Source organism: Aulonocara stuartgranti (assembly GCF_965226115.1).
Source record: "Aulonocara stuartgranti genome assembly, chromosome: 15".
Taxonomy (NCBI): Eukaryota; Metazoa; Chordata; class Actinopteri; order Cichliformes; family Cichlidae; genus Aulonocara; species Aulonocara stuartgranti.
The window spans coordinates 15,506,150-15,518,626 of record NC_138951.1 but is presented as its reverse complement, the minus strand read 5'-3'; the positions used below and the strand labels follow the sequence as shown (position 1 = coordinate 15,518,626).

The 12,477-nt window shown below is 40.5% G+C and overlaps 1 protein-coding gene across 4 annotated transcripts in view; it reads left to right on the top strand.

Moving 5' to 3' along the window:
• slc24a4b (solute carrier family 24 member 4b) overlaps positions 1 to 7,719 on the top strand; it is a 33,236-nt gene extending 25,517 nt beyond the window's left edge. For 3 of the 4 annotated variants that reach the window (XM_082506310.1, XM_082506312.1, XM_082506313.1), the window contains exons 11-17: positions 53 to 222; positions 450 to 591; positions 1,525 to 1,691; positions 2,575 to 2,689; positions 4,203 to 4,315; positions 4,431 to 4,496; positions 5,329 to 7,719. In XM_082506310.1, the coding sequence (XP_082362436.1) occupies positions 53 to 222; positions 450 to 591; positions 1,525 to 1,691; positions 2,575 to 2,689; positions 4,203 to 4,315; positions 4,431 to 4,496; positions 5,329 to 5,478 (923 nt within the window). In that variant the 3' untranslated portion in view covers positions 5,479 to 7,719. The remainder of the gene's footprint in view (positions 1 to 52; positions 223 to 449; positions 592 to 1,524; positions 1,692 to 2,574; positions 2,690 to 4,202; positions 4,316 to 4,430; positions 4,497 to 5,328) is intronic. The other variant, XM_082506311.1, reaches the window with a different exon arrangement.
• The last annotated feature ends 4,758 nt before the right edge of the window (positions 7,720 to 12,477 follow it).

Here is a 12,477-nt window from a genome sequence, read left to right as displayed (position 1 = left end):
TTATTGGTTTGTCTTGTATTTATTGCTGTAATGTGTGCTTCTACCCCTTTAGTCAAGCCTAGCAAAGCTTACAGCCGCGGCTCTGTGGTGATGGTGGATGAGATCATGAATGCAAGCCCTTCAAAGTTCAGGTTCCCAGAGGCTGGCCTCCGTGTCATGGTGACCAGCCATTTTGGACCCAAGACCCGCCTGCGCATGGCCAGTCGCCTCATCATTACAGAGGTACAGCTGGCCGTTGGTGCTCCAGTAACTAGATTTAGCTGCCTTTTACAGGTTAAAGGTGGGAACTATTTTCAGCTTTGTGTTTCTAAGAAGGCCTGAAGGGTTTTATGTCATCATACACTTACATAATTTTATTGTACAACTAGAGGAACAAAATCAATTTTAAAAGCAGAAGTAGTAGCACGTTCGCTCATGTGCTCTTTGACTTAGTTTGTTTCTTTTGAAAGCGCCAGAAGTTGGTGCAAGCTGCCAATGGTGTGGAGACACAAGTGATCGACGGGAAGGTTGAAATCGAGAATGGAAACGTGCCAGAGGACAAACCCAGCGAGGTGGTGGAAAATGACACCATCTCACCTTTTCATATTCCAAGTACGTGCTTGATGTATTTCTTTGATGAACGCGTGTAATTGGGGACACACAGACATGCCAGTCATATTTCAAAACTTGCTATGCAGCCTCCTGTAGGTATAGATTTTTAAAAACTAGAGGTGCTGTTGGTGCTTAGAGGAATGCTTAGTTGGATGGCGCTGCTCAGTCTGCTCAAGAATTTATTTCTGCTTCGGCAGTTATTGATGTCCTTGCTTAAATTGGGCAGTAGGTTCTTGTATACCAACTAATGATTATCCTCTTTGACATCTCTAAGCAGGGCTGCCCTTTTATCAGTCAGTGTCTGCTCATGTGAAAAGACTGAATCTGATTATCCTGATTTATCATGAAACGGACGAATCTAAGTGGGTGGAATTGGTGTTGCATCTTGTTAGATTATAAATGACATGGAAGAGTAAAGGTTTTGGTGCTTTAAGGCACACTGAAATCTTTTTCCTCAAAATGGAGTGCTCTGTCAGTATGAGAGCTTCATTTAAAAAAGAAATGAAGCTTGATGCTCTGTGTTTGTGGTAAATGACAGATGAGGCAACATGTTTATGTTCACTAGTAAAACCAAAGAGGAACTGAATACAAATGGAGCTACAGTTTTGACAGTCATTTTCAGTGTGACCTTAAGCTGAATAATTCGCAGTTGCAGACTGTTTAGGCTGTACGTGTAACAGTCTTCATATAACGCTGTAAGTGATGTGTATTTCTAAGTATACCACAAATAATTTGAAGGTCAAAGCAAAAAATGACCGAATTCACCGAAAGGTGTAAACATTTGAAAAAAGGCCAGGAAAAAACATTAAACGGAATGGATTTGTTTTTGTTGGCATGTGATGCTAAAGCTAATAATTATTTTTCATTTTTTATAAATGAAGCCTGGCCAAAATAAATTGACAATTTTGATCTCTTGCTGTTGTTTCACTGCAGGGGGTATAGGCAGTAAGTTTAAGTGGCTGATCTCGTGGCCTCTGCTCCTGCTGCTGTTCTTTACGGTCCCAAACTGTGCCAAGCCTCGCTGGGAGAAATACTTCATGCTCTCTTTCATCCTGTCTACTGTCTGGATTGCAGTCTTCTCCTACTTTATGGTCTGGATGGTGAGTGTAATATTTGTATGCCAAAGATCATTTGCAAAGCACAAAGTGAAACATTTTAATTTTGCTTGACTGCTGCTGAAGTAATTATTTGATTAAAAAAACCAAACTGTTAAATATGAAAGCAGAAAAGTGAAAATTGGTGTAAACTGTGTTTTATGTAATTGAAAGTGGAATTTCTATTGCTGTGGGAAAATAAAACGCAAAGAAATTTAAGCCCCCATTATGGGGTGAAATGGTGGAGAGTGGAAGCCCAAAACATTCTCCAAATCCAGTCCAAATTAAATATGATGAATCACAGCAGCATAAATTGCAACCATGAAGGCAGCTACAAAAGCAAATAGGGTTACTTAGAGTTTACTTTTTTAAAGTCCTGTTTTAAGCTGAGGCTTTTAGTAGCCTGCAATCCATAAATTCAAAAGGTTTCCATTTGGATAAGACTGCTGTCACCCCTTTTTAATACAACACAACTATGCTATGAGAATAGAGGTGTTTTAAATTGTATTTTAACCTAAAAATGTCTTGGACTACCCTTACATGCTAGCTTTGAATGGCTTCTTGCTAGCTTGGTCAGCAGCAATCTAACACTTGCAATCCAAGGAACATAGATACAAGATGATGCTCCGATTTCATTTGGGGAGCTGATATTTTTTATGTATATATTTTACAAAGGCTAAAAGTTAAGCAAACACTACTGGTTATATTAACTGTTCTTGCCATGTGTCTAGCTACCATATAAGCAACAGCATAGTCAACTGAAATCATTCCTAACAATGTTGAACGGACTGAAGATTCATACTAAGGTTCAACATATTTTTTGACATTTATCTTTTGTCTTGCTTTGTGTTGCCATTTGTTGAGCACTGCCTCCCACGTATACTTTCAGGTGACCATAATCGGCTACACTTTGGGAATTCCTGATGTTATCATGGGCATTACTTTCTTGGCGGCAGGAACCAGCGTCCCAGACTGCATAGCTAGTCTCATCGTGGCTCGGCAAGGTATTTTCACCTCTTCTGTGGTTTTTAAATGGGCTCAAGTTTATTCATATAAGGGCTCTTTTCCAATCCTATAAGCAGCTGCTCTGCCTGCATTACACTTAACCATAATTGATGTTGCCAGTGCCACCCCTCTCATGTGAATGCACAGTGAAAACCCTGATAACTTATCTTGATTAACTTACCCCAAGTTTGGCTATGAGGATAATGGAAAGATTGCCTGAGTATTTTTTGAAATTGCTTTGTAGAACAGTCCTCTGGTATACAGAGCAGTATATGTTAAACTTGATTACTACAAGGTGCCCAAATGATTGTAGAGTTGAATATGAGGCAATCTGTGGAACAGTGTACAGTGAATTATGTAACAAAGTGATCACAAATCTACAAAAATGACTGTCTAGACATCAGCCTCATTGAAATGCTGTTTATCTATGAATGCCTGGAAACCTCAATGAACCGAAGCAATGCTGCAAAGACTTGTGAAGTTTTTCCAAATTCTGCTTCTTCATTTGTGTTTTTGTTAAAAATGACTGTGCATTATGTTGGTTGCTTTTACCTAATTTTAAGACCTAAAGAGGACTTTTTACCATGACAGTATATTGAACATACAAGAAAATTTGAATAAGCTTTTGCTAGCAACATGCATCAAAACCACTGTGCTACATGACCTCATCTCACCTCTCAGAGAAAGCATCAGGGTTCCTGGATTGTCAATAAGTTGTTTTTGTTTTTTTTGTTTTTTTTTAATTGGGTTTGAAGAAAGCTCTAAATTCTTTGCATTTTTTGTTGTTGTGAAATGTCATTGTTAAATTGAAATATTTGCCCTTGCATTCGGTCACAATGATGAATCCATCCCCATCTGCACTTAAGGGCCCAGTCCTGCCTCTGATTTATTTTGGGGTTTCCTCAAACGCACAACCCCGTGAGCAACTTTTCCAGTGCTGTTACCCTTCTCAACTTTTTAAAAAAAACATGCTGCTCAGATATAGAATTGACACTTTTGTAAATATAACATCTTTAACATTTAGTTTTTACATTGATGCTTAATATGTCCCCCCTTTCTTTTAAAAAGGATGTAATCTATTTACATGTAGAATTGTATGAAACCCACAGATGGAAGCTGTATGTGTTGCATGTATACAGGCGTGAATTTAGAAATGCAAAGCTGGAAATACTGCCTTTTTTTTTTTTTTTGGTAAATAGCTAGATATAGGAACTAGTGCAGTATATGTTCAAAGCTGTCAGTTGTCTTTTATGTACATAGACACAAGGTTTTTTTTTTTTTCCAAGTGGAGAAGTACTCAAGATCACAGAAACAAGAGGAAATAGTACAGCGCTGTTTATAGATGTTACTCTGCAGGCATGCGTCACTGCTGAATAAGGTTAGGGCCCTTGTGAATACCAGAAGCTACAGAACAGCAGAATTGTTGGAAGTGAAGCATTTTTATTTTACCCAAAAGTCTAGAAGAGAAAACTTAAGTTTTTAAACAACTTTGTTTGGTCTCTTTTCTTGCAGGTTTGGGAGACATGGCAGTGTCCAATACCATTGGCAGTAATGTCTTTGATATTCTAGTGGGACTTGGGGTTCCCTGGGCGATGCAGACCATGTGCGTTAACTATGGATCAGTGGTGAGAGGCTAGTTTGCTCTACAAGAGTTTGTACTTGATCGTTTCTGTTCTATTAAATGGATGAAACCACCAAAATCCAGGTGAATCGTGCACATGAGTCTTCTTTGTGTTTCAGGTGATGATTAACAGTCAGGGGCTGCTTTACTCAGTGGTGCTTCTCCTGGGCTCTGTGGCCCTCACGGTGAGAATAAAATGCTTACATGTTGTGTTCACACGTTGCTCTCTTCTAGAAAGATGATCTAGTTAATTGCTGTACATGTTTTAAATAAAACTGAAGTAATATTACAGAATTAAGATCGCACTTCGGTTAGTGTTGTCTCTGTTCTGTGATAATTGGTTCATTCAATATTTAGAATTCTACAATGTGATAACCTTGTGCTGCATTTGGCAATAATTTGAAATTTGATATCCTTTGAAAATTCTGAGCTCCAGTCAGACACATTCATAAATTTCACAGTGTGACATCAAATATACATGAGTCCCCACACAGTAAGTGGTAAACAAATATTACTTCTACAAACTGTAGTTATTACAAAATGTGTGCGTGGTCCCCCTCCATATAGATTTTCTGTAGCAGTATCACTTGTGCACAGCAGAGTTCTGGCTGTTGGTGCGTGTGTGTCTTTTTCCACTTTAGCACATTTTATGTTAGTAATCGTCAGCATGCACATGTAAACAAATACATAATCATGAGTGGAAATCGTTGCAGTGAGTAAACAAAGGAAAGAGTGGAAACTAGAGCTCTATTTGCTTAATGGTGAGCTTTAAACACTGATCAGGTGTAGACGGTGTAGATTGTTTCTTTACTGTAGTGCCAGCAAAAAAATACAACTTTCTGTTGGTGAAACTTGCTTAATTGGTTTTGTTTAAACAGATAATGCTGCTACATAAATGAGAAATTTCGTTTTCATTTTATCTGGTAGAGAAACTGATTTTGAAATTCTTTTTCTCATGCTCAGGATTCAGTAACGAGCCTTTTGATGTTTTGTGTGTGTGTGTGTGTGTGTACACAGGTGCTGGGGATCCACTTCAACAAGTGGCGGCTGGATTTAAAGCTGGGCGTGTACGTCCTCGTCCTGTATGCCGTTTTCCTCTGCTTCTCTATCATGATAGAATACAACGTCTTCACTTTTGTCAACCTTCCCATGTGTATGGAAGAGTAGAGCACAGCAGCATGCCTCGAATACCAAAACCTCAAGGCTCCCATAGCAACCCTCAATTTTCTTTTCTACAATAACACGGACCTATCAGCAGACTGTTCTCCTCCTCCTTTGCACTCTCTTCTTTGTAATCCTCTTGTCCCAAATATGAATCTAATTTACTTACGAGGCAGTAAGCTGTAAGAATGGATGCCGTTGTACGTCTCAAATTTGTCTCCTTGTCACACAGTGCCGGTCCTTAATGCCCGTTATTTGGGGCATTGCCTGTTACTGCAGTAAAGTATTTAGTTCCTCTGTGCGCCTGCTATCTTTCTACCCATCTAGCATGCCTTTAGATGTTGGGGACCTTCAGAAATCATAAGTGCCCCTGTTAATTGTTGGTGTGTTTTCAATGTTCACGTTGTAGAGATTCACACACCATTTCCAAAGCCTTTCCACAAACCAAAAGAGTCTGTCGAGGAAAAAGGAAAAAAAATAAATAAAAAAATTAACAAACCACAAACCTTGATCCCAATCTAAACCCTCACAGAGAGCTTTCCTTAAAGTAATTCCTTAAAGATTTACCAATTACCCAAGAACCCAAAGACTCACTCGCTCTTCAGCTTTCTGGAGGAGGGTCTTGTCCTTGGCAGCTCCCCTCCTCCAGCTTGGACCTGACTCTCCTGGCATGGCCTTTGGCATGAGGGAGCAGCTACAGTTAGTGCTACACTTCACTCACTTGCCATGTGCAACTCCCAACCCTCTTCTGCTTGATCAAATGTTTGTTTTCTTAAAAAAAAAAAAGACCTTTTTGTCTGGACACTTTGTGTCAAGTTGTATCACAGTCCAGATCCGATGACTGTGAGAGGTGTTATGCATATGCAGCACTGCACAATGTAAATTTGTAAACACTTTTTTTGTATTTTTTTTCAAAACAAGGTTTTGTTTAGTATGAAATACAGAAGAGAGCTTGTTGCAAATATTGGACATTGCCTGTTTTTCACTGAAACAAATTGCACATGGAAATGCTTTTTGTTGCTTTCTGCTGTAAGGAGATTTGACCACTCAGAGGTACTGGCTGGCAGTGGCGACTCCACTCCAGCTTTATTTTAGTTTAGCAATGTGTCAATCCACTTTTCCCTCCGCACAAGTTCAGAAAGACAAACGGACGACTGGCTCCACATCTGATCTTTCTCATCAGGTGGCGTTCTCATTTTGAGACTGCATCCGCATGAAGATATTTGTTCCAAAAGAGAACCAAACAGAAAATGCAAAGAAACCAGATGGTTCTCAACACTGTCTGCTATATCACCTTCTGGCCAGTAGGGACTACTGCAGCTCCTCTTCCCAGGGCAGAGGGGGGCAACCACAGCTGTCAGTTATCAGGGAAACACAGAGGTGGAGATGGTGATGGTCTCTTGATTTTGAGTTACATGTAGATACTGCACTTTAACAGCCGTCCTCTCATTCTGAATAAACTAGTGCTTCCTTATGTGCGTGTGTATGTTCAGTGTAAGTGTCCGTGTGACTGTGTGCGTGTGTGCCAGAGAACATTGAGTGCATGTGTGCGGGCCCACGCTACGTTTCTCACACCGGACTCGAAAACAGACCGGGACCTCGTTAACAACATGAGCACACCTGTCTGCAGTGCATGCTGGGACATCTAAAGCAGCTCCTCCACAGCACAGCGAAAGGCTGAGGGCCTCTGGGCATGTCAACGGATGCCGCCCTGCCCACTTTTACAAAAAACGGCAGCTACGAGCCACACTGCAATCCAGACATTTTGACATCATGCAAAAATGCCTGTGAGGAGTCCGCAAGTGAGGCGCAGAGACTTAAAAACTATGTTCGTGGAGAGTGTTAAGTGTTGAAAATATCCCTCTGCCCCATTGTTGGCAGCAGGCACTTGTATATGCAATCTCAATGTAAAGAATTTGTGACAGAAGGACCCCCTCCCCCCTGCAAGAATGCCATATAAGGATGGAGGGGGGAACCTTGAAGATGTGATGTCAGTTTGTCTACTAGTACTTGATGTGTGAGCTCACAAGTGTGTTTGTGACAGCTGAGGAACTCGGTGCAAAGGGTGGAAGTGTCTGGAGCAGTGGCTTTGTGGGTAGTCTGGTGTCTCCTCTTAAACACAATCCTTTGTCGTCTTTCGCCACTCGCATTAACTCCTCGCCAACCCTGGCTCGAGGAGATCGGGGGCAGCAGCGAACATGGGATGGTGGCATGAATGGCTTTTCTCAGTTGTTGTCGTTTTGGGGGGGTTTTTTTTGTGTTTTTTTTTTTTTTTTTGTGTTTTTTTTTTTTTTTTGTCCCCCCCCCCCCATTAAATTCCAGAGTGAGAGCAGGCTTTAAAGGATTTTTTTTTTTTTTCTCTTAAAGAATTTAAAAAATAAAAGTCAGACCCACCCCAAAAGCTGCTAGTCTGTCAGGGTTCAATGACTGTGGATCAGCTGGAGGTGACCACACAGGGAGTCCGCCAATCACCTACCCTTGTACAACAATCCTCTGACCCTCCCAACACTTTTAGTGGCAACTCTGTACATATATACATAGCCGCTGTTTTCTTTTAATTTATATTTTTTATGCTTTCTTTGAAGAAGGCATATTTGTACTGTACTTGGGTTGATTCGGAAAATTTTTTTTTTTTTCTTTTTCTGTGTATAGTCTTTGCCCACTTAAGTGGGCAAGGGCGCACCAGGGTTAAACAGCTCATCTGTTTGTTGGACACGGCGTACATTCTCATTAATTTTCTGATTTTTTTTTTTTTTTTTTTTTTTTTTTTTAAATGGAGGAAGGGGGGGGATGAAAGTAGACTTCAGAGGCCATATTTGTTGTAGCTCTGCGAAAATCCAGATTGTATGGAAATCCTGTGGGGGGGGACATAAGTGCACAAACTTTCAGGCACACATTTAACAGACTGAGACGGCTTGTGTATTTGACTGAATGCGACCTGATGCACTGTGAGCTCAATGTGACGTGGGAGTTGTTTGTCAAGAGTAATAATGATTACAAATATATTTAATGTAAAGTTAGTTACAAAACATTACTGAGGACATCTGTATAACTTATATGAATGTATTGTCTTGCTATACTGGACATATCCAACCAATGCATTTTACTGTAAAGCAATAATGTGAGGAAAAAAATAATAAAATGGCAAAATAATTCCTGTACATTTGTCTCAGAAGTTACTGTTTGTGAAATGCGTTAATTAAATGAAGCCACTTGTACATGTACCTGATGCTTGTTCTGTTTCTCACCGCATGAACTCAAATTTCAAATTAAGGGGCCTTTTGCCTGTTTGTACCCACTGTTCAGTAAATTAAGTGGTGCTTCTGTGAACCTTTTTCTTATGTGCCCACTCATAAGAGAGTGCAGCTAGGACATGAGCCACTGGACAGAACAGTAGTAGTTTGAATGAGGTAGATTGCAAGCAGCTACAACAGTTTCCTTGTTATATTATTTCAGGATTTTACAAATCACAAGGCTTGGATTACTCATTCTGTGGAAAATTAATACTTGCATATACTCCCCTGATATTTAGCAAAAATGTATTTTACAGTATTGTCCCAATTTTGGTCAGGTGCTAACATCCTGCAGAGCCTGCACACAGTGAAGGGATAAATCACTATCTGGAAAAATGGGCCGAACAGAAGTAGTTTTACTTGTCTGCTTGTATCGGGTGTCAAGATGACCTAATACGAGCATGTTAATGATGACCTGCTGTAAAGTCCTTGTAGTAGTAATAATAATAATGGATTGCATTTATATAGCGCTTATCACACACTGGTGATGATACTGGTTGTACTGAGGATTTCCACTTTATTTTATACTGTATTCCCGTAATGATTATTTCTGAGAAACTAATTCACCTAGATTTTCAGCTGTATACTCATGAGCTAATTTGTTAGGTACACTTTATCTGGATCACCGCTAGTACTAACTTACACCCCCTTTGCCTTCAGAACTGCCCCAGTTCTGCATAAATTCAACAAGGTGCTGGAAACATTTCAGAGATTTTGGTCCATGTTGAGATGATGGCATCCCACATTTGTTGCAAATATGCCATCTGGACATCAATGATGTGAAGCTTCCATTCCACCACACCAACCAGTTTTGAGATGATTAGAGTTTTGTGGCATACTGCATTATTCTGCTGGAAGCAGCCATTAAAAGATAAGTACGCTGTGGTCATAATGGGATGGACACGGTAGGCGACAACACTCAGCAAGGCTGTGGCTTTTAAATGGTGCTCAGTTGGTACTAAGGGGACCACAGTGTGCCAGGAAAATATTCCTCACACCAGGAGCCTGAACAGTTGATACAGGCATGATGGAACCGTGCTTTCACATTTATGCCAAATTCTGACCCTACCATCTTAATGTCGCAGCAGAAACTCATCACGCAGGCAAATTTCCGATGTTCAATTCGGTGAGATTGTTTAAATTGTAGATTTAGTTTCTTCTTAGCTGATGGGACTGGTACTCAGTGTGGCCTTTCACTGTTGTAACCCATTGGCACAACACTGAGAGATACTCTTCTGCTCAACTTTGTTGTAGCAAGTTGTTATTTGAGTTTCTGTTACCTTCCTCTCAACTCAAAGCACTCTGGCATCAACAAGGCATTTTAACTCAGAGAACCGTTGCTCATTGGATACTTTCTTTTTTCTGACCACTTTCTGTAAACCCAGGAGATGGTTATGTGGGAAAAGCCGAGCAGGTCAGCAGTTACTAAAATTCCTAATCCAGCCCATCTGGCGCCAGCAACCATGCCAATTTCAAAGACACTTAGAGTTGTGGTCAGAAGTTTGCCCAGTTCATATTTTAGAAAGTTATTGAAGTTGTATGCTGTACAAGAGATCTAGCCCAGAGAAAGAACAGTTCAAAGAAATTAGCAAAAGCCCAAATTCACCATGACCTTCATGCCCTTGATGTGTGTCTGTAAACTTCTACTCATAATTTTCTATCACCTTTCTTTCCCACTCTGATGCTTGGTTTAACCCTCATCAGATCACATCGAGTTTCACATGTTTTTGCATTTACTGGTATTTGTTCTGGAAGATGTCTTATTTCTAGTTAAGGTTTGGAAAGTTTGCATAAAATGATTTTCCAGTAATTCATTTTAATTTCTTGGTATAAGATTTAATTAACTGGAAGTGACAGCACTTGAGGACGATTTCAGACTTGCTGAATCAATCACATTTTCCCCTTAAACCAAGAGCCAATTGTATAAGTGCAGTTTCCACAGTTAACATATATAATGATTCTTTCTTGTTCAAAAACCCCTCAAGATAAAAGTAGACTTTTTCTGTAGTTCTCATAGCTGCTGTTGCACAACCACGATTAATGCTCTTTTAAACAAAAGTGGTCGTCTGGAGAAAAAAACCTCTTTATTATTCCGGCTACATCACTATGGCTTGATTGCATTCTCAATTATTACATCTTACTCACTGATGTTCCTCACTACAGAATTCACAGTTTTTTAATTAAGTTCCAGCATCTTCCAGTCACATCAGCAGTTGATAAATTCACACTCAATCAACCCTCAAAGTAATAACATGCAACAATACTCTTTATTTTGGGATATGTGTTCAGACAGAAAGCAAATAAATCATCTGCTACTTGGTTGAAGCATCCCTGCAAAGAATCGCTAAATGAATGAGTCCCACTTCTGATATAGATGTAGCTGCTGCAGCGTGTGTTTCTCCTTCAGTGAATGACGAGTAATGATTTATTGGTCATCACTTGAAACTTGTCTTGTGGGATAATCAAGCTGAAGAGGGCTGTACTTATTAAGACAGGGTGATTGCAAACAATGTGTTATTTACAATGACAGCTGGCAACATGTGAAGAGTCCATTGAGCGGCGAGTGACGGGGAAAAAACCATTTTGATTGTATCTCTCCTCCATTAATCTGGAGTTACAGTCAGTAGCACCAGTAGGGGGCAATGTTGCAACAGGATTTATGTTTCAGTGCCACCAACAAACTTTGCAAAACAGAAGCTCAGGATAAACTGACATAGAGCTCTTCTCCCCCCAGTGAATTAGACTTTGGCACTCTATGATATAAAGTTTCAGTTATCAAATTGTGACAAAGTCACACAATGAGTGCCTTCTATACTATTCCATCACAAAAAATATACTGCGCATCATTTGTTAATGATGGATGTCGATAACCTTCTTCATCCAGACGGACAGCCATCTGGTGAGGCCAGCAAGGCCCATGCAGGCGACTGGTGCTTCTCCCTAATGAGCCACCTCTTGGCTACCCTACTACAGTTAACAAGCTCCTCTGTCAGCCGTGATCTTGTGCACTGATGAGTTCCCTCTTTGCCCCCTAACAAGCCCGTTTGGGCAGCTACTCTGTGTCTCCCCTGAATGCCGGCTTAGCTCTCCTTCGCCATTTGCTGTGCCACATTTAGAGTCAAGGCCCACGCATCCTGGCCTTGACATATACAGCACCATAATCCTGCTTTGAAAAGTTGTTTATCTGTTCACCCGCCGCCTCCACAGCTATAGTTTGGGGACATTTTCTTTCCTGTTTGTGCTTTGCCAGTATTTTTGACACCATGTTGCTGTTTGGGTAAATGGCTGTGCTGCAGTGATGGATGGTTAGCAAACTGGGTTGCTGCTGCTTGCTGCATTCGCTCATAAGGGCATCCTGTACTGCTGAATGCAAGGTGTTGTGGGCAAATGGTAACCTCAGGAGCCAAGCGAGAGTGCCAGAAACTGCAGTTCTTGTCAAAAGCAGTTTTGGCTTTCATAGATAGTTTGGAGTATTTTATTTTATTTTATTTTAAAACATCCTTGAGCGTCAATGCCAGCGTCGGGCCTGGGAGATTGAGGATGCTGTGCAGCATCTTGGTTGTCCTTCTGAACAGAGCTCTTGGGTGTTTTTCCTGTGATCTGCTGGATCCATTTAGCCAATACGTGTCTTTGCCTTATTTTTGCCATAATTTATGTATGCAGCTTACTAACTACCAGGTAGCACACCATTATATGCCAACTAGCTCTACTT